General features: G+C 41.1%; 1 protein-coding gene across 5 annotated transcripts in view; it reads left to right on the forward strand.

Annotated features, from left to right (window-relative positions):
* Positions 1-23,636, forward strand: part of LOC124605465 (protein pigeon) — a 498,287-nt gene that overhangs the window by 243,363 nt on the left and 231,288 nt on the right. For all 5 annotated transcript variants that reach the window (XM_047137163.1, XM_047137164.1, XM_047137161.1 and 2 more), the window contains one exon: positions 9,710-9,881. In XM_047137163.1, coding sequence (XP_046993119.1) covers positions 9,710-9,881 — 172 coding nt within the window. The remainder of the gene's footprint in view (positions 1-9,709; positions 9,882-23,636) is intronic.

Raw genomic sequence — 23,636 nt, forward strand, 5'->3', positions numbered from 1 at the left:
CCGAATGTTCATTAGAGTATCACGTAAAAACCTGCAGTAAATTGGTAAAGAACTTTTAGAGATTTTTGGTGCAGTGATCCCTCTTTATTTATTACGTATACACCAAAGCGCCAAAGAAACTGGTACAGGCATGTGTATTCAAATACAGAGGAGAGGTACGTAACAGGCAGAATACGGTGCTACAGTTGACAACACCTATACAACAAGTGTCTGGTGCAGTTGTTAGATTGGTTTCTTCATTTCTGCTGCTACACTGGCAGGTTATCAAGATTTACATGAGTTTGAACATGGTGTTAGAGTCAGCACATGAGCAGTGGGACACAGCACCTATGAGGTAGTGATGAAGTGGGGATTTTCCCATATGACCATTTCACAAGTGTACAGTGAATATCAGGAATCCAGAAAAACATCAAACCTCTGACATCACAAAAGATCCTGCAAGAATGGGACCAACAATGACTGAGGAGAATCGTTCAGCGTGACATAAGTACAACCCTTCCACAAAATGCTGCCAATTTCAATGCTGGGCCATCAACAAATGTCAGCGTGCAAACCTTTCAACAAAACATCATTGATAATGGCTTTCGGAGCCGAAGACCCACTCTTGTACCCTTTATGACTGCACGACACAAAGCTTTACACCTTGCCTGGGACCATCAACACAGATATTGGACTATAGATTACTGGAAACATGTTGCCTGGTCAGACAAGTCTCGTTTCAAATTGTATTGAGCGGATGGACATGTATGGGTATGGAGACAACATCATGAATCCATGGACCCTGCATGTCTGCAGGGAACTGTTCAAGCTGATGGAGGCTCCATAATGGTGTGGGCCATCTGCAGTTGGAGTGATATGGGACCACTGACGCATCTAGATAGATCCATTGTGTATTCCGACGGACTTGGGCAATTCCAACAGGACAGTGCAACACCCCACGTGCCCAGAATTGCTACAGAGTGGCACCATGAACACTTTTCTGCATTTAAACACTTCTGCTGGCCACCAAACTCCCCAGAATGAACATTATTGAACATATCTTGGATGCCTTTTAGTGTGCTGTTCAGTAGAGATCTCCACCCCCTCGTACTCTTACGGATTTATGGACAGCCCTGCAGGATTCATGGTGTCAATTCCTTTCAGTACTACTTCAGATATTAGTCAAGTCCACGCGACATTGTTTTTTGTGTTGTGGCACTTCTACGTGTTTGTGGGGGCCCTACATGATATTAGGCAGGTGTACCAGTTTCTTTGGCTCTTAAGTGTGTGTGTGTGTGTGTGTGTGTGTGTGTGTGTGTGTGTGTGTGTGTATGTATATAAATGTGCAGCCTATGACCTTCTGATTGTTCATTAGTGAAAATAATCAATTTTTGAAAATATAGTGTAAATGGATAAATAAAATACCTACTCACCAAGCAGTTGCAGGAGAACACATGTATAAGTTATTAAAGTTTGCAAGCTTTTGGAGCTAGTGACTCCTTCTGCTTTTAGAAGCGTTAAAGAAGGAGGATTGATGAATGAAAAGGGCTGGTGAGGTTTAGGAAAACGGGTAGAATTTGAAAAGTCACCCAGAAACCTGGTCCAGGGGTGACTTATTGATCCAGTAAATCTCCCCTGACCCAGTATTCTTGGTGACTTTTCTGAACTCTGCCCCTTTTCCTAAACCTCACCAGTCCTTTTCTTTCATCCCTCTTCCTTCCTCTTCAAATTTCCTGCCAGAAGAAGGAGTGACTGGCTCCGAAATCTTGTAAACTTTAATACATTCATATGCATGTTCTTCTGCTGCCACTTGGTGAGAAGTTTTTTTTATCTATCCAATTACATTGAATGAGTATCATGTAGAAATTTGATGTAAATCAATCAAAAACGTTTTGATATTTTTCATAATGTAAAAATGTGAAGTAAACTGGTCAAATACTTTTTGAGATTTTAGGCAACAACATTAAATGACGACCTGTCCCTCCCTGCATGTTCGGGGGGGTAGAATAGGCCCAAAGTATTCCTGCCTGTCAGATGAGGTAGTAGAAAGGAGTCTCCCACATTTCAGCTTAATACATTGTGGTCCCCTTTCAGGGTTTGACCTCCCACTTTCAAAATTCTACAGAAGTGTGGGCCATTTGGGGAAGGACGCCTTATGTGATGCACCTTATATCCATCGTGCGATTATACCTTCTGCATCTCTTATCATCATGGCTCTGGAACTCCACTCACAGCCCAGCTCTTTGGGTGAGGACACCTTAAGGGGTACATCATCTACTTCCATTGCTGCTGTCCTCTGTTGCCCCCATGACAATATTGGATTTCTCCACACCCAGTATCCAGCATGGTAGGCAGTCCATCATTGTCAGGTACTCTCTTGGTCATAGCCCCCTGACAACACAGGGATTGCACTGCTGACACCTGAGCTGCAAACTCCCCATATATGCCAAAGAGTAGATGCCCATTTTCTTGGGGCATCAGGACTCCAGGCAATGGCCATTGCACCAGGTGGCCTTTGCTGTGGCTGAGTTTCACCTGTGGGGAGAGTCCCTAATCGGCGTGGGTGGCATCAGGGCAGATGACCTGCAATGAAGCGGACCATGTCATCTCTTGCTGGTGACTGAATGGTGCCAGCAGTCTCTAAGAAGGGCACAGTAGACTATAATGCTGACAGGTCTGACCATCAATTGTTCCCCTCCCTAGCTACACCATGGGAGGAATGGAGGACTATGGAAAAGAGAGAGCCTTATTTGCCAAGATATATAGTCTGCAGCAGAACAGATGGGGACTTATTTTCTGGCTACAAAGCCTCTATTTTTTGTTGAGAACCAGGAGGACAAGTTTGGGGAAGTGGGTGCACTGTCCAAAACGAGAAATGGGTCAGTCTTGATTCAGACAACATCCCCAGCCTAGTCCCAGACAATGCTCACCTGTGACAAGCTGGGTGATATTCCCATTTCTGCAACCCCCCTCCCCATAAGAGCTTAAGCATGGTCCAGGGTATTATTTTCCATCACGACCTTCTCTTACAGTCTCGTGATGAGCTATGTACCAATTTAGAACGACAGGGTGTTCACTTCATCCGGAGCTCTATAGGGTACCAAAAGATAATAGGATTGCCACCAATGTCTACATCTTGGCCTTTGAAGTTGATACATTACCTGAAAAGGTCAAGGTGATGGTATACTGATGTGGCATAAAACCTTACATCCCTCCCCCTATACAGTGCTTTAAGTGCTAGAAATTTGGACACGTCTTCCTGATGCAATTCCAGCACCACATGTAGAGACTGTAGACGTCCACTGCATCTGAATACTCTGTGTACACCTCCTCGCACCTGTTTCATTTGTGGAGAGCACCACTTCCTCTGCCCGCTGGACTGCACAGTACTCGAAAAGTAGTGGAAAATTAGGGAGTACAAGTCCTTGGACTGGCTGACTTACCAAGAGGCTACACGGAAATATGAACGGTTGCACCCCATTCACTTGACATCTTCATATACTGCAAATACATAGGTGTCACCCTCACTAGCGGCGGTAGTTCCCGCTTCTCTGCCTTGTACAGTGGGCCCTCACGGTCACCCAAATACATCTGCCCCCTTGGTGGCTGGGGGCACCTCTTCTTCCATTGCTCTCAAAGCACCTACTTTGGGAGCAATACCACCCCCCCCTCCCCCCCCCCCAAACACTGGGGACATTGGTCCCCTCCCCCAGCCAGGGAAGCAACAGCCTCCTCCAGCTCCTCTCCCATGGAAGGGGTCCCATGGGACTCTCCATTATGAGCTCTCCACCAATGCAAAAGCAGACACTCACCAGTGGCTGAAGGAACCACAAGCTGCTGGACAAAGGGCTTCACAGTCTTCCTCAGTACCTGAAGGCACTTCAGACAAATCCTTCCAGCAAGTTCCTAAAGAGAAGCAAGGGGACAAGCAGACAAAGAAGACACCTCATCAAAAACAGGGAACTCCAGTGGCACCAACACCATCACACCATAGTGTCTGAGAACGAGGTGGAGATTTTAGTGCTGCTCCCTCCCCCCCCCCCCCCCCCCCACACACACACACACACCAAGGACCTGGATCTCACCGATTCATCAGCTGCAATGGAAGTGGATACAAATACTCAACAGGTGGCAAAAGGTGACTCGGAGGCATAAACTGCCTCCTAGGTCTGTTTATGCCTTCCCTGGCTACAGAAAGTGTCATCCTCCAGTGGAACTGGCTGAGTTACAACAACTTATTACAAAAATCATACTGACTGTAACAAGATGTCAGGTAGAGTATGTATCTATGTCCATACCTCTGTACATAGCACACCTGTACCCCTTCAAACACATTTAGAAACTGTGGCTGTCAGGGTGAGGGCAATGCAGGAAATTGCCATCTGCAACATCTACCTTCCTCCAGATGGTGGAGTACCACACCCTGTATTGGTTGAGCTGATTTCCCAACTCCCCCCAACTTTTCTACTTCTGGGTGATTTTAATGTCCATATCCCTTTGTTGGTCAGAAACAAGATTTATGGCTGTGGGAAAGATGTTGATAATCTGCTAACTCGGCTTGACCTATGCCTCTGAAATACAGGCCCCCACCCATTTCATTGTGGCATATAGCACATATTCGACCATTGATCTCCCCATTTACAGTCCTGGCCTTCTACTGTCTATCACTGGAGAGTTCATGATGAGTTGTGTGGTAGTGACTACTTGCCACTCTTCCTGTCCCTCCGCAAGCATCATTCATGTGGGTGCTAGCCCAGATGGGCTCTTAGTGAGGGTGACTGGGATGCTTCCACATCCGCTACCACTACTGAATCTCTGTTGCATGGCAGCATCAATGAGGTGATCTAGACCATCACTATTACCATTGTTGCCACAGCTGAACTGGCAGTCCCTTGTTCCTCAAGTTGTTCCCTGCACAAGTGTCTTTGTGATCGCCGGAAGTCATTGTGGCCATTAGAGACCGCAGGTGGTCCCTCAAATGTCATAAGTACCACCTGTCCCTGGAGCACATCACTGCCTTCAAGCAGCTCTCTACCAAGGTCCATATATTTGTCAAACGATGGAAGCATGAGTGTTGGGAACAATACGTCTCCACCATTGGAATATGAACCTCTCCTACCCAGTTTTGGACCAAGCTCAGACACCTTTATGGATATCAGACCCCTGCAGGTATACCTGGAATTTCCACCCATGGAGCTGTGTTTACCAATCCAGGCATAATCCCAGAGCATCTTGCTGAGAATTATGCTCATACCACTGCATCTCAGAGTTACCACACTGTCTTTCATCTCCTAAAACAGCAGGTGGAATGACAACACCTATCTTCTGCTCCATGCCAACCTGAGCCACATAATGATTCCTTCAGTGAGTGGGAATTTCTCAGTGCCCTTACCGGTTGTCCTGACACATCTCCTGGACTAGACTGCATTCATTTCCAAATGATTAAACAACTGTCAGCATATTACCAGCACCAACTCCTTGCTGTCTTCAACCACATCTGGAGCGATGGTGAATTCCCATCACAATGGCAAGAAAGTATCATTGATCCAATGCTGAAACCTGGTAAGAACCCTCTTGATGTAGATAGCTATTGTCCTAGTAACCTTACCAACATTCTGTGTGAGCTGCTCAAACATATGGTGAGTTGATGGTTGTGTTGGATCCTTGAATCTCAGTGCCTTCTGGCTCCATCCCAGGGCGGTTTTCACCAAGGTTGTCCAGCTTGATCTACCTGGAGTCTGCCATCCAAACAGTCTTTTCCTGGCGTCAACACTTTATTGCCATCTTTTTTTTTGACCTGATGAAAACCTGTGATACCACTTGGTGACACCACATCCTCGCTACTCTGCACAACTCCCTATTTTTATATGGAACTTTTTGTTGCTCCACACTTTCAGAGCTTTTGTCAGTGCTTCCCACAGTTATCCTCACATCCAAGAGAATGGGGTTCCACAGAGCTCTGTACTGAGCATCTCGCTCTTTTTAATTGCCATTAATGGTCTTGCAGCAGCAGTGGGGTCCTCAGTATCCCCTTTCTTATATGCAGATGATTTTTGTATTTCCTTCTACTTGTAATGTCTCTTGCAGCAGTCTCTACACGATATTTTCAGAAATTTTATAAATTATATAACTCAGTACATATCTCGAAATATCTCTACTTATCTTACCGATTATCAATGCAAAGTAGTTTCAAGCCCAATTATTCCTTGGAGCGTCCATTTACTCCATGGAATAGCTTCTCTGCTATCTATGTTTTCTCTTATGAAAAGAATGAAGGACTTCTTGCCGATTAGTCGTGAAAGAAGGAGGATGTATATGTATGTATTGTTGAGCTAGTCGCCATCTTGATGAGATTCTGGATGAGAAGGAATTTAATACATGAACTAAACTAAAGTAAGTGTGTTCGCATATTATTTAACTGATTATTATTGACAGTGTCTGCTTACTACGCTGTGTTTCACGGGATCAGTGGGGAATGTCTGATTTACACTGGACGAACCTGCCGTTTTGTATGCTCAAGATATCCAGTTACTTCAAATAAATAGGCTAACACGGTCTTACCAGCAGATCTCTGGTCTTCCCCATGTGATCACCGAAAGTTAATAATTATTACAAATGTTTCCAGGAGATCGACTGACAATTTTCGTCGCACCAAGACTTCGAAATTGCTTCACTGCCTTATGGAATTTAAGTTAAGCTCAATTTAATCAGGATAGAACAGTATTGAACTGTGTGAATGTGATAAGCCTGCTTTGTGAATGAAAATTCCCTTAACATACGCATGTTTTTACTATCCTGATCAGTGAAGCTAAATCAGGCCGGTGTGAGAGAGGTTTTTAAATTTTAGATCCCACAAAAAATATTCTTATATCTCTCTCTCTCTCTCTCTCTCTCTCTCTCTCTCTCTCTCTCTCTCTCTCTCTCCCTCTCCCCCCCCCCCCCCCTCTCTCTCTCTCTCTCTCTCTTCTATTGCTGTGGCTGAACATCGACTGCACCGAGCCATACAAAAGGCACAGTCTTGGATCCTCTCATGGCTTTCAGTTTTCAGCCACCAGTACCTGCATCATCATGCACTTCTTTTGTCATCATACTGTCCACCTGCATCCAGAACTTTACCTTGATGATCAACTACTTAATATCATGGAGACTTACAGCTTTTTGGGACTGGTCTTCGATGCCTGCTTAACTTGGCTTCCCCATCTTCGTCAGCTTAAGGAAAAGTGTTGGCAGCATCTTAATATTATTCATTGCCTGAGCCACACTGACAGACGTGCTGATTTCCCTACACTGCTGCAGTTGTACAATGCCCTTGTGCATCCCATCTTGACTCTGGGAGCCTGGTGTATGGTTTAGCATCACCCTCAGTATTGTAGCTGCTGGATCATGTACACCACTGTGAAGTTCACTTGCGATGGGAGATTTCTGAACAAGCCTGGTGAATAGCCTCTTCAATGAAGCTGGCGTTGCTCCAGTGCAGATCAGGTGACAACAACTGCTTGTCAGTTATACTGCCCACTTTCGTAGTTCACCTCACCGTTCAAATTACCCCCTACTTTTCACTAACACAGTGATCCATCTCCCGTAACTGCTGCCCAGATTGGGGATTTCAATTGCAGTCCATGTCCAGTTGGCTCTTACTGAACTTGACACTTTCCCTATACCACCTTTCCTGTGGGTCCACTCATGTATGCCTCCTTGGGCCATGCCTTGGCCACACTTTCATCTGGGCCTGTTGCAAGGCCCAAAATGTTCAGTTCCACCTGAGGCCCTCCACCAGCAATTTTTCTGTACTCTCCGTGAGTTCAAGGGCTCAGAAATTGTCTACGCCGATTGTTCGGGTCATGTTGACTTTGCTTATGCTCACATTGGACATACTGAACAGCACTCCTTACTGGATAGCTGCAGTGTTTTCACAGCAGAGTTGATAGCCATCTCTTCTGCTCTTGAGCATATCCGCTTCTGTGCGGGTGAGTCCTTCATCATCTGTAGTGACTCCTTAAACAGTATACAAGCTCTCAACCAGTGCTTCCCTCACCATCCTATGGTAATGGCTATTCAGGAATCTCTTTATGCCTACAGAAGCAGTGCATGTTCAGTGTCCTTCACGTGGATCCCAGGACATGTCAGGATCCTGGGCAATGAACTTGCTGACAGGCTGGCCAAACAGGCTACTAGTAAACCAACTCTGGACACATCAGCCCACCGGAGACTGATCTCCGATCGGTCTTACGCCTTAAAGTTTGCGGACCTGGGATACTGAATGGTGCACGCTCAGTACAACAAATAAACTATGTGTTATCAAGTAGACAATGAATGTGTGGTGGTCATCCATGCGAGCCTTTCACAGGGACTCTGTTGTCCTTTGCCAGCTCCACATCGGCCATACATACCTGACTCATGTTCACCTCGTCCATCACGAGGACCCATCTCAGTGTTGCTGTGGTTCCCACTTGACTGTTGTCCACATCTCACTGAACTGACCAATTTTAGCTGCTCTGTGGTGGACTTTTAACCTTCCCACCACACTGCCAATGGTGTTGGGAGACAATGCCTCAACAGCTGGTACAATTTTACATTTTATTTGTGAGGGGGTTTTTATGACAGAATCAAAGGGTGCGTGTCTGGCCTTCTCTCCCTGGTCTCCCCCTTCCTCCATTTTAACTCTTCCTCACTCTTTCTTTGGTGTTTGTTCACTGTGGTGTTCATCTTTTCCCTATCCATGTTCCTCTAGCCTTGGCTTTTAGGCTGGAGATTTTAGTGTGTTGCTTAGTGGCTGGCTCATCCTGTTTTATTCTTGTAATTAGCCAGCACAGGCCATCTGCAGTGTTATTTTAATTCCTTCTACCACTTTTTTCCTTTCAGTGCATGTTTTCTCCTTTTGTCTTGCTTCTTTCATTTTCTCTTTCAGTGTGTTTCCCAGTTAGATTTCTGTCTTTCTTCCTTCCGAGACTTCTTTGGTTTTACTTCATGACCTGTTTGAATATGGAAAAACGGACTGATGACCATGCAGTTCGGTCCCTCTCTCTCCAAACCAACTAACCGACCAATGACTTGTTTTATATAGTAATATAGATTATGGGACCAACCATGTAAAATCAGTACATAGAATTAAATAAAAGGTCTTTAATAAAAATGGAACATGTAGCTCGTTGAAATGATATTAGATGGTCCAACAACACTGTTTATTAGATTTCAAGAGGTGAAAGAAGGCTGATCCAGTGACTGAATGGAGAATGGCTAGATATGAAGGAGCAGCAGGAATGTTTGTAGCTACAGATATAACGTTTGGAAAAACTGTGATCTACTGTAAGATGTCAGAAGATGATCATGGTTATTAAAATAAAAAAAAAAAAAGAAAATATTGCTGAAGTTACAGATTTGAATTTTTGCAGTATGTCTTGGTATCAATAAAATGATAATTTTGTATATATAGATTCTTTTTTGATTTGCTTCCTCTTCATTCCTCAATGGTGTGTTAAGTGTCTACACATGTGTCTAGCGACAGATACCAGTGCCATGAATGTTAACTTCTAGTAGTGTATTGTCAGTTGTAATGAAAATGTATTTTTGCGGTGACATAAGTTTATTTGTAACAATGTAAGCATCTTTTCTAAAAACTCATTGTGTATACTGTGTTTGTCTGAAGATTTACATTATGAGGCAAAGAGCATCTTTCCTAACTGTGTAATGGGTGAACAGTACCACTTAATAACTGTCTTATCCTTTCCAGCCTGTGAAGGCACCTGTACTGGACACTGGAAGTTCAGAAGAATTAATGGCAACTGTTCACTTTGCATATTCTGTCACACTCCTACATCATGGCAGTGTCATTCATTGTGTTGTACCTGGAATACTTTGGTCTCAGGCCCGCAGTATGAAACCTACTTTTATGTTACATGGGGGTATGTAAATGATTTTATACTTTAGTTCCTAAAAATACAGTTAGTATGTATTGGAGCAAAAGAGATAAGTTCAGGCATATTACCTGTCTGAAAACTTTCTGAGTCAGTTAAATGCCCTTGCATCAATTATAAGAGTACATGTGAGAAAAAAAAGCATCTTTCAAATGGTTCTTATCTCTCTCTCTCTCTCTCTCTCTCTCTCTCTGTCTCTGTCTCTGTCACTCACACACACACACACACACACACACACACACACACATACACCAACACCTACCTTTATCCATATCCATAATTTATTTTATGCTGTATGTCATCATAATAAAGTGTGTGTGAAGTCACTGTAACTATATTATGTATAGTGTAATTAGATAGATAAAAAATTGACTCACCAATCGATGGCAGAAAAAGACATGTACAAAGGCAATTACATTTTCAAGCTTTCGGAGCCAGTGACTCCTTCTTCTGGGAGAAGGGTTTAAGGGGAAGGGCCGGCCGGTGTGGTCGAGCGGTTCTGGGCGCTATAGTCTGGAACCGCGCAACCACTACGGTCGCAGGTTCGAATCCTGCCTCGGGCATGGATGTGTGTGATGTCCTTAGGTTAGTTAGGTAGTAGTTCTAAGTTCTAGGGGACTGATGACCTCAGAAGTTAAGTCCCATAGTGCTCAGAGCTTTATGAACAAAAAGTCAGAAGTTGAAAATATTTTTAATAATCATTTTCTAAATGTTGTGGATATAGTAGGATCCAGGTGTTCATTAGAAGATGCTAGGCTGTTAATGGAAGAGGCCATACCTATGCAATTTGATACAATTGAAATCTCACCCACTTCTCCCTCTGAAATTAGGAAATTAATAAACTTGCTTAAAAGCAAAAACTCACATGGAATTGATGGCATTTCCAGCAAAATACTAAAAGCTTGTTCTCAACAGATAAGTAAGATTCTCAGCCACCTGTGTAATAGCTCTCTGGAACAGGGCATTTTCCCTGATAGACTGAAATATGCTATTGTTATACCTTTGCATAAAAAGGAGGATAGATCTGATGTCAACAATTACCGTCCAATCTCTCTTCTAACAGCTTTATCCAAAATTTTTGAGAAAGTAATGTATTCAAGAATAGCTTCACATATCTGTAAAAATGAAGTACTAACAAAATGTCAGTTTGGTTTCCAGAAAGGTTTTTCAACAGAAAATGCCATATATGCTTTCACCAGTCAAATTTTGAATGATCTGAATAACCGAACACCACCCATTGGGATTTTTTGTGATCTCTCAAAGGCTTTTGATTGTGTAAATCATGAAATTCTGCTAGACAAGCTCAAGTATTGTGGCATGAGTGGGACAGTGCACAAATGGTTTAATTCGTACCTAACTGGAAGAGTGCAGAAAGTTGAAATAAGTAGTTCTCGTAACATGCAAAAATCAGCACATTCCTCAAACTGGGGAACTATCAAGAATGGGGTTCCACAAGGGTCAGTCTTGGGACCTTTGTTGTTCTTATTATATATTAATGACTTGCCATTCTATATTCATGAAGAGGCAAAGTTAGTTCTCTTTGCTGATGATACAAGTATAGTAATCACACCTGAGAAACAAGAATTAACTGATGAAATTGTCAATACTGTCTTTCAGAAAATTACTAAGTGGTTCCTTGTAAACGGACTCTCACTGAATTTTGATAAGACACAGTACATACAGTTCCGTACAGTGAATGGTATGACGCCATTAATAAATATAGACCTTAATCAGAAGCATATAGCTAAGGTAGAATATTCCAAATTTTTAGGTATGTCCATTGATGAGAGATTAAATTGGAAGAAACACATTGATGATCTGCTGAAACGTTTGAGTTCAGCTACTTATGCAATAAGGGTCATTGCAAATTTTGGTGATAAACATCTTAGTAAATTAGCTTACTACGCCTATTTTCACTCATTGCTTTCATATGGCATCATATTTTGGGGTAATTCATCACTGAGGAATAAAGTATTTATTGCACAAAAGCGTGTAATCAGAATAATAGCTGGAGTCCACCCAAGATCATCCTGCAGACATTTATTTAAGGATCTAGGGATATTCACAGTAGCTTCTCAGTATATATACTCTCTTATGAAATTTGTTATTAACAACCAAACCCAATTCAAAAGTAATAGCAGTGTGCATAACTACAATACTAGGAGAAAGGACGATCTTCACTATTCAAGATTAAATCTAACTTTGGCACAGAAAGGGGTGAATTATAAGGGCACTAAAGTCTTCGGTCACTTACCAAATAGTATCAAAAGTCTGACAGATAACCAACAAGTACTTAAGAAGAAATTAAAAGAATTTCTGAATGACAACTCCTTCTACTCCATAGAGGAATTTTTAGATATAAATTAAGAAAAAAAAGAAAAAAAAAAAAACAAAACAAAAATATTAAAAAAATAAAAATAAAAAATAAAGAAAAACAAAAAACACAAAAAAAATAAAGTTGTTATATTAACTTAAGTATGTTGTTAAATTAACCTAATTATGTCATGTATTGGAAAATTCGACTCATTCCACATCATTACGAAATATCGTATTCATGATCCATGGAACTAGTATTAATCTAATCTAATCTAGAGCCATTTGAAGCATTTGAAGGGGAAGGGAGAGTGGTGAAGGAAAGGAACTGGTGAGGTTTATAAAATGAGGAGAGTTCAGAAAAATTACTCAGAATGGTGGGTCAAGGAAGACTTACCAGACGGGATGTAAAGGAAAGACTGATTGTGGGAGACTGCACCGGATGAGATTTTAAAACCTAAGAGCTTAAAGGTGGGAGTTAGGGTAATATACAAGACAGAGATTATTGCCAAAACACTGTGCATAATTTAATAAGAGCAGAAAGATAAGTGCACATGATAGAGTTGGGGGCAAATGGAAAAATAGACAGGTCAGAAAATGAAAGATGTAGAAAATTGAAAGGGAATGAAGAAAGGAGTAGTTACGACTATAATTGCTGAGAGCAAAGAAATTAACCTGAATTAAGTCCAAGTGGTTGGCAAGAACCAAGGACATGTAACACCAGTTCCCACCTCCACAGTTCTGAGAAACTGGTGTCTGGGAGAAGAATGCATATGGCACATGTAGTGAAACAGGCACTGAGGTCATGAGTGTCATGCTGTAGAGCATGCTCTGCAACAGGAATTGTTGTTGCCAGTAAACACTCTCTGCCAATGTCTGCCATCCTAGCTGAAGACTTGATGGTAGTCATGGCAGTGTAAGAGATCAAACAGTGTTTGCATAATAGCTGGTGTAAAACATGTGTTGTTGTACAAGTGGCTCTCACTTTCAAAGAATGTTATGCCAGTTACAGGGCTGGTATACGTGGTGGTAGGAGGGTACATAGGGCAAGTCTTGCAGTGGGGATGGTCATGGGGTAGGAGCCATTGGTATGGAAATGGAGCAGAAGGAGAATAGATTCTGATAAAGATATTGCAGAGATTGGGAGGGTGACAAAAAGCTGTTCTAGGTGTGGTGCGCAAAATGTTGGACAGAGTCCTAGCCTTGTTGAAGTAGCAGATTAATGCATTAGAGACCAGAATAATACTGAGTGACAAGAGGTGTTCTTGTAAGTTATTTTTTGGAGGCACGAGCAGTACCAGGATTAGATGTGATGGCCTGGGAAATCTACTTTTGAGCTAGGCTGGTGAGGTAATTATGTACTGTGAAGGTCAAGATGAGAATTGTGGTATACTGCTGCAAACAGTCTGCATTGTAACAAATATTTTTTCGCATCAAATGCAAGGGCTTTATGGGAGGGAACATACAACGTGCAAAGGATGCCAAAATGTAAGTACTATTGTTGGTTAATAGGTTTAATGTGAACAGAAGTGTGTAGTTAACCTTCGGTGAATATGAGGTCAATATTGAGGAAAGTGACATGGGATTCGAAATAGGACCATATGAAATTTAATGAGTAGAATGTATTTAGAGGGTCCAAGACTTTAACAGGTCAACCTTACCACGAATCCATAATGCAAAGATGTCATCAATATATCTAAACAAAGCCAGTGGGTGAAGGCTTATTCCAGGAAAGCTCTCTGCAAGCAATCCATGAACAGGTTGGCATAGGAAGGAGCCATCATGGTTCCCATGGCTGTGCTCCTAATCTGTTTGTATGTCTACCTCTCAAAGGTAGAGTTGATTACATCTGGACTCTTTGGTGTGACATCATGTGTACTGGACTGCTGTTAAAGTTGCTTGTGAATATTTTGTAAAGTTTTAGTCTTCAGTTACTTATTCTAAAGTTTATTTGTGTTAACATTAGCTGTAAAAGTAGCTTATTAGTGTATTTTCATTTATCTCAGTCTTCCTTTCTTTGTTATTGATTCGAGTGGTCTGGTATTTGTGAGTGTGCTTACATTGTTCATCCAAGTCCCAGGACTCAGTGGTATGCTTACATTTTGTGGTGTGGAGTTGCAGCTGTAGCGGTTCTAAACTTAAGTGCTGTCGAAGTGCTGTATTCGAATATTGAATTTAGTAGTTTTCAATCGTTCATCCAAATATTAGCAGTAACATTTCGCAGTGTGCAGTTGCAGCTGGAATGGTTCTTCATTTAAGTTCTGACAAAGTTGTTTGTGCACTGTTATGTAGTTATTAAATTTAGTAGTTTTCAATGGTTCCTCATGCTGTTTGTGGCAAAATAACAGTTTAATAAACTTTTGGAAATATTTGCCCACTGTGTTTTTTAGTGTTGTCTGTGTGTTGAAGTCATTTAGTAAATTTTGTGTGGTAATTTTCAGCAAATGCTTCTTATTGTTTCTACTGAAATACTTCAGTAAAATTTTCATTCACTATTTTAATTTCATTGAGTCTTCCAGGGGCCATTTGAATTTTAGTTAACAAATTGTATGAAGTTTTGGTGGTATTGGTATTAGTTGGGGTTTAGTAGTTAGATTAGATTAGATTAGATTAGATTAATACTTGTTCCATAGATCATGAATAAGACACTTCGTAATGATGTGGAACGTGTCAGGTTAATAAAAGATGTCTGTACAAGATATTACATTACACAAAATATTGCATGACACTAATGTTTAAGTAGTTTTTTTTCCCTTAATTTATATCTAAAAATTCAGCCAATGAGTAGAAGGAGTTGTCATCTAGAAATTCTTTTAATTTATTTTTAAATGTTGGTTGGCTATCTGTCAGGCTTTTGATGCTGTTTGGTAGGTGACCAAAGACTTTTGTGGCAGCATAATTTACCCCTTTCTGTGCCAAAGTCAGATTTAACCCTGCATAGTGAAGATCATCCTTTCTCCTGGTGTTATAGCTATGCACACTGCTATTACTTTTGAACTAGGTTTGATTATTAACAACAAATTTCATAAGTGAATATATATACTGTGAGGTTACTGTGAAGATCCCTAGGTCCTTAAGTAGATGTCTGCAGGATGACCGTGGGTGGGCTCCAGCAATTATTCTGATTACACGTTTTTGAGCAATGAATACTTTTCTACTCAACGATGAATTACTCCAGAATATGATGCCATACGAAAGCAGTGAATGAAAGTAGGCATAGTAAGCTAATTTACTGAGATTTGTATCACCAAAATTTGCAATAACCCTAATAGCATACGTAGCTGAGCTCAGACGTTTCAACAGACCATCAAAGTGTTGCTTCCAGTTTAACCTTTCATCAATGGGCACACCTAAAAATTTTGAAAATTCTACCTTAGTTACAGACTTCTGTTCAAAGTCTATATTTATTACTGGAGTTGTGCCATTTACTGTACGGAACTGTATATATTGTGTTTTATCAAAATTTAAAGAGAGTCCATTTGCTGAGAACCACTTAATAATTTTGTGAAAAACATCATTTACAATTACATCACTTAGTTCTTGGTTTTTGGATGGTATTACTATACTTGTATCATCAGCAAAAAGAACTAACTTTGCATCTTCATCAATGTGGAATGGTAAGTCATTAATGTATATCAAGAACAGTAAAGGACCTAAGACTGAACCCTGTGGGACCCTGTACTTGATAACCCCCCAGTTTGAGGAAGCAGCTGTTGTTTTAACATTACATAAACCACTTATTTCAACTTTCTGCATTCTTCCAGTTAAGTATGAATTAAACCATTTGTGCACTGCCCCCCTCAAACCATAATGATGTAGCTTATCTAAAAGAATTCCATGATTTACACAGTCAGAGGCCTTTGAGAGATCACAAAAAATACCAATGGGTAGTATTAATAAAAGTTGTTGCTTTCTTAGTAGAGAGAGAATTTGGAGATCACTATTGTTAGTTCTTTAAATAGCTGTTGTAATTGAATGTAGGTAACACAGATGTTTAGTTTTTTCAGTAACTGTTAAAATTTTACTATTAGTGAGAAGTGTGGACTTTATCGTACGCTTGCGAGTAGTGGGTTACAGTGTGGTATTTGTTCAAAGTATTTTCATTATGGGGAATACAGTGGGGAGGCCAGTGGGCACTCTAGTGAGGTCCTCTCCTGAGAATGCAGAATCTGTAGCCGAAATAAGCTGATAGAGGAGCAGGAGCTTAAGATCTGTGCCATTCAGGTGCAGCTACAAGATGCAAAGGAGGAATTAGATAGGTTGAAGAGGGTGAAGGGTGCTGGAGAATGGGAACTGGCAGTTGGTAAGAATGCAGCTAGGAGAAGGAGATATTCAAACAGTTGTACTTTGCGTGTATGCAACGGATAGGAAACCTAAGTCAGTTGCAAATGCTAACAGAAAGAAGAAGGTTCTGCTGCAAGGTAGTTCGCTTGGTAGAGGTGTGGGCCAGCAGTTGCAGGAAGTATTGAGGACTGAGTACCAGGTCACCAGCATTGTGAAGCCTAGTGCAGAGTTGGCTCAGGTGACTGACAGCATAGGAGAGTTATGTAGGAATTTTCCAAAAGAGGATCAGGTAGTGATAGTGGGTGGAGCAGGGAACGGTCTTGGTAGGGACAGGGAATATGATGTAGATGGTGACCTGGTAAAGATAGCTACTCACACTGGTGGCACTAATGTGCACTTCATGCAATTGTTTCAACACCATGAGCCCTCATCTAACTGCTGCTGGTAGGCCTGTTAACAGGGGGATGGAGAAGGGAGGAGGAGGAGATAAGTGTTTAACATCCCGTCGACAATGAGGTCATTATAGATGGAGCACAAGTCGGATGAGAGAAGGATGGGGAAGGAAATCGGCCATGCCCTTTCAAAGGAACCATCCCGGCATTTGCCTGAAATAATTTATGAGAATCATGGAAACTCTTAATCAGGATGGCCAGAGACGGCTTTGAACTGCCGTCCTGAATGCGAGTCCAGTGTGCTAACCACTGCACCACCTCGCTTGGTATGGGGCTGGAGAAGGCACTGATGGCAGAGGGCATGGCTGACATTGTGGTGATGTCAGTTGACTCTATCAATACATTGGGTTTCACTAGGTATGGCCTGCACTTCAATAGGTATGGGAAGGAGAGGCTGGAAAAGCTTATAGGCGACATTGTAGTGGGTGGTGGTTTCATCACTCATGGGAAAATTCCTGCAGTAGTTGGTGTTAGAGCTGCACCTTTTTTAGACCGAAGTCAGCTGATAGGTATACCTGTGTAAAGGAAGTCCCTCTAACAAAGGAATCACTTTCAGAGGTGGTCAGTTACCCAAGAAGAGAAGGAATTAGCATATTTCAGCAATATATAAAAGGTATAAGAGATAAAGTTAGTGAACTGCTTATAGATGTTGACTTTGACCTTATTGGTTTATTGGAGCACCACTTAAATAATTTGACAATTCAGAGGCTTCCTTTACCAGGATACATATTACCTGGCTGTTTTTGAAGGAGTTCTTTGCGGAGTGGGGGAGTGGCCATTTACGAAAAAACAGTATTCCATTTGAGTCTGTAGACATATCACGACACTGCACTGAACAGGTATTTGAATCTTGTGCAGGGGCAGTTGAATTTAGTGAAACTAAACTTCTAATTGTTGTTGGTAATAGGTCCCGTAACTCTGACTTCAGAGCATTTCTGCTCAAGCTAGAGAGGGTTCTTGGTTCACTTTATAGGAAGACCAAAAATTAGTTATATTTGGTGACTTCAGTATTAATTTTGTATGTGATTGTGCAAGGAAACATATGTTGGTAGATCTCCTAATCTCATATGATCTGATGCATACTGTGTTTTTTATCCAACCAGGGTGCAGGGGAACAGTAGCACAACTATAGACAATATTTTTATTCATTCTTCATTACTAGGTGGGCATTCCGTTAATAAATGGGTGAATGACCTTTCAGACCATGATGCACAAATTTTAACACAAAAAGGCTTTTGTACTCAAACAAATGTTATATGTAGTTACAAAATATGTAGAACAACTAATCCAATAACAATAGAGAGTATTTTAAACCTCACTAAAGAACAAGAGTGGCAGGATTTTTATAGTTCTGATGAAATAGAAGGCAAATATAATGCTTTCCACAACACATTTCTCATGCTCTTTGAGAGTTTATTTCTTTTAGAACATTCTAAACAGGGTACTAGTAGTAAAAGGCAGTGTGGGTGGGTGACTAGTGGGATAAGGATATCACGTAGAACAAAGTGGAGATTATATCAAAATGTTTGAAGTAGTCAAATCAATCTACAGTAGCCCATTACAAACTATGTTGTAAGGTGCTTAAAATGATATTAGGAAGGCAAAATGTAAGTGGTATGCAAATAGAATAGCTAATTCACAGGATAAAATTAAAACTGTATGGTCAGTTGTGAAGGAAGTGTCTGGTCAACAGCACAAGGTGATTGATATAAAGTCAGTTCGCAGCAAAAATATTGCTGTTACTGATAAGTCAGATATATGTACAGTATTTAACAATCATTTTTGAGCATTGCTGGTGAATGAAATAATAGCTTAGTTTCTACAGGGAATCATGTAACACCGTTTCCTGAATGATTTAATTACTCAGTAGTAAAACTGCTTTATAAAAATGGAGGAAGGGGTACTATAGACAATTTGGACCTATTTCTATGCCATCAGTGCTAAAGTTATTGAAAAGGCTTTGTATGTAAGGGTAATTGTTCATTTTGTATCACATAATTTGCTATCAAATGCACAGTTCAGCTTCGGAAGTGGTTTAACAACTGAAAATGCTATATTCTCTTTTCTCTGTGAGGTACTGGATGGATTAAACAAAAGGTTTTTGCTTTAACTAAGGCATTTGATTGTGTTGATCACAAAATATTTCTCCAAAAGTAGGACCATTATGGAATACGGAGAGTAACTCGCAATTACTTTATCTTTTACTTTAACCACAGACAGCAAAAGGTCATTATTCACAGGATTGAGAATGGCTGTGGTGTGGGGGATATTTCTGGCTCAGAATGGGCAGTTTGGGCAATAAGTGTGTGTGTGTGTGTGTGTGTGTGTGTGTGTGTGTGTGTGTGTGTGTTCTTTACTGTTGTTTCTTGTTATTAATATGAGTAGCAGCTTACACTCTATTAATGTTGTTGTTGTTGTTGCTGTTGTGGTCTTCAGTCCAGAGACTGGTTTGATGCAGCTCTTCATGCTACTCTATCCTGTGAAAGCTGCTTCATCTCCCAGTACCTACTGCAACCTACATCCTTCTGAATCTTATTAGTGTATTCATCTCTTGGTCTCCCTCTACGATTCTTACCCTCCATGCTGCCGTCCAATACTAAATTGGTGATCCCTTGATGCCTCAGAACATGTCCAACTAATCGATCCCTTCTTCTAGTCAAATTGTGCTACAAATTTCTCTTCTCCCCAGTTCTATTCAATGCCTCCTCATTAGTTATGTGATCTACCAATCTAATCTTCAACATACTTGTGTAGCACCACATTTCGAAAGCTTCTATTCTCTTCTTGTCCAAACTATTTATCATCCATGTTTCACTTCCATACATGGCTACACTCCATACAAATACTTTCAGAAACGTCTTCCTTAAATGTATGTTAACAAATTTCTCTTCTTCAGAAACGCTTTCCTTGCCATTGCTAGTCTACATTTTATATCCTCTCTACTTCGACCGTCATCAGTTATTTTGCTCCCCAAATAGCAAAACTCCTTTACTACTTTAAGTGTCTCATTTCCTAATATAATTCCCTCAGCATCACCTGACTTAATTCGACTACATTCCATTATCTTCATTTGCTTTTGTTGATGTTCATCTTATATCCTCCTTTCAAGACACTGTCCATTCCATTCAACTGTTCTTCCACATCCTTTGCAGTCTCTGATAGAATTACAATGTCATCAGTGAACCTCAACATTTTTATTTCTTTCCATGGATTTTAATGCCTACTGTGAATTTTTCTTTTGTTTCTTTTACTGCTTGCTCAATATACAGATTGAATAACATTGGGGATAGGCTACAACCCTGTCTCACTCCCTTCCCAACTACTGCTTCCCTGTCATGCCCTTTGACTCTTATAACTGCCACCTGGTTTCTGTACAAACTGTAAATAGCTTTTCACTCCCTGTATTTGGCCCCTGCCACCTTCAGAATTTGAAAGAGAGTGTTCCAGTCAACATTGTCAAAAGCTTTCTCTAAGTCTACAAATGCTAAAAACGTAGGTTTGCCTTTCCTTAATCTATCTTTGAAGATAAAGTCATAGGTTCGGTATTGCCTCATGTGTTTCAACATTTCTACGGAATCCAGACTGATCTTCCCTAAGGTCGGTTACTACCAGTATTTCCATTTGTCTGTAAATAATTTGTGGTAGTATTTTGCAGCTGTGACTTATTAAACTGATAGCTCAGTAATTTTCACATCTGTCAACACCTGCTTTCTTTGGGATTGGAATTATTATATTCTTCTTGTAGCCTGAGGGTATTTCACTTGTCTCATACATTTTGCTCACAAGATGGTAGAGTTTTTTCGGGGCTGGTTCTCCCAAGGCTGTCAGTAGTTCTAATGGAATGTTGTCTACTCCAGGGACCTTGTTTTGACTTAGTCTTTCAGCGCTCTGCCAAACTCTTCACACAGTATCATATCTCCCATTTCATCTTCATCTACATCCTCTTCGATTCCATAATATTGTCCTTAAGTACATTGCCCTTGTATAGACCCTCTACAGGGTGTTACAAAAAGGTACGGCCAAACTTTCAGGAAACATTCCTGACACACAAAGAAAGAAAATATGTTATGTGGACATGTGCCCATAAACGCTTACTTTCCATGTTAGAGCTCATTTTATTAATTCTCTTCAAATGACCTTAATCATGGAATGGAAACACGCAGCAACAGAACGTACCAGCGTGACTTCAAACACTTTGATACAGGAAATGTTCAAAATGTCCTCCGCTAGCGAGGATACATGCATCCACCCTCCGTCGCATGGAATCCCTGATGCCCTGGAGAATGGTGTATTGTATCACAGCCATCCACAATACGAGCACGAAGAGTCTCTACATTTGGTACTGGGGTTGCGTAGACAAGAGCTTTCAAATGCCCACATAAATGAAAGTCAAGAGGGTTGAGGTCAGGAGAGCGTGGAGGCCATGGAATTGGTCCGCCTCTACCAATCCATCAGTCACCGAATCTGTTGTTGAGAAGTGTATAAACACTTTGACTGAAATGTGCAGGAGCTCCATCGTGCATGAACCACATGTTGTGTCGTACTTGTAAAGGCACATGTTCTAGCAGCACAGGTAGAGTATCCCGTATGAAATCATGATAACGTGGTCCATTGAACGTAGGTGGAAGAACATGGGGCCCAATCAAGACATCACCAACAATGTCTGCCCAAACGCTCACAGAAAATCTGTGTTGATGACGTGATTGCACAATTGCGTGCGGATTCTCATCAGCCCACACATGTTGATTGTGAAAATTTACAATTTGATCACGTTGTAATGAAGCCTCATCCGTAAAGAGAACATTTGCACTGAAATGAGGATTGACACATTGTTGGATGAACCATTCGCCGAAGTGTACCCGTGGAGGCCAATCAGCTGCTGATCGTGCCTGCACACCCTGTACATGGTACGGAAACAACTGGTTCTCCCGTAGCACTCTCCATACAGTGACGTGGTCAACGTTACCTTGTACAGCAGCAACTTCTCTGACGCTCACATTTGGGTTATCGTCAACTGCACGAAGAATTGCCTCATCCATTGCAGGTGTCCTCGTCGTTCTAGGTCTTCCCCAGTCGCGAGTCATAGGCTGGAATGTTCCGTGCTCCCTAAGACGCCATTCAATTGCTTCGAACGTCTTCCTGTCGGGACACCTTCGTTCTGGAAATCCGTCTCGATACAAACGTACCGCGCCACAGCTATTCTCCCGTGCTAATCCATACATCAAATGGGCATCTGCCAACTCCACATTTGTAAACATTGCACTGACTGCAAAACCACGTTCGTGATGAACACTAATCTGTTGATGCTACGTACTGATGTGCTTGATGCTAATACTGTAGAGCAATGAGTCGCATGTCAACACAAGCACCAAAGTCAACATTACCTTCCTTCAATTGGGCCAACTGGCGGTGAATCGAGGAAGTACAGTACATACCGACGAAATTAAAATCAGCTCTAACATGGAAATTAAGCATTTCCGGACACATATTCACATAACATCTTTTCTTTATTTGTGTGTGAGGAATGTTTCCTGAAAGTTTGGCTGTACCTTTTTATAACACCCTGTATATACTCCTTCCACCTTTCTGCTTTCCCTTCTTTGCTTAGAACTGGGTTTCCATCTGAGATCTTGATATTCATACAAGGGTTCTCTTTTCTCCAAAGGTCTCTTTAATTTTCCTGTAGGCATTATCTATCTTACCCCTACTGAGAAATGCCTCTACATCCTTACATTTGTCCTCCAGCCATCCCTGCTTAGCCATTTTGCACTTCCTGTCAATCTCATTTTTGAGACGTCTGTATTCCTTTTGGCCTGCTTCATTTACTGCATTTTTGTATTTTCTCCTTTCGTCAATTAAGTTCAATATTTCTTCTGTTACCCAAGGATTTCTACTAGCCCTCGTCTTTTTACCTACTTGATCCTCTGCTGCCTTCACTACTTCATTCCTCAGAGCTACCCATTCTTCTTCTACTGTACTTCTTTCCACCATTCCTGTCAATTGTTCCCTTATGCTCTCCCTGAAACTCTGTACAACCTCTGGTTCTTTTAGTTTATCCAGGTCCCATCTCCTTAAATTCCCACCTTTTTGCAGTTTCTTCAGTTTTAATCTACAGTTCATAACCAATAGATTGTGGTCAGAGTCCACATCTGCCTCTGGAAATGTCTTAAAATTTAAAACCTGGTTCCTAAATCTCTGTCTTACCATTATATAAACTATTTTATACCTTTTAGTATCTCCAGGGTTCTCCCATGTATACAACCTTCTTTCATGATTCTTGAACCAAGTGTTAGCTATGATTAAGTTATGCTCTGTGCAAAATTCTACCAGACAGCTTCATCTTTCCTTTATTACCCCCATTCCTTGTTCACCTATTACGTTTCCTTCTCTTCCTTTTGCTACTATCGAATTCCAGTCACCCATGACTATTAAATTTTCGTCTCCCTTCACTATCTGAATAATTTCTTTTATCTCATCATACATTTCATCAATCTCTTCATCATCTGCGGAGCTACTAGGCATATAAACTTGAACTACTGTGGTAGGTGTGGGCTTCATGTCTATATTGGCCACAATAATGCATTCACTATGCTGTTTGCAGTAGCTTACCCTCATTCCTATTTTTTATTCATTATTAAACCTACTCCTGCATTATCCCTACTTGATATTGCATTTATAACCCTGTAGTCACCTG

Source organism: Schistocerca americana, chromosome 3 (assembly GCF_021461395.2).
Source record: "Schistocerca americana isolate TAMUIC-IGC-003095 chromosome 3, iqSchAmer2.1, whole genome shotgun sequence".
NCBI lineage: Eukaryota > Metazoa > Arthropoda > Insecta > Orthoptera > Acrididae > Schistocerca > Schistocerca americana.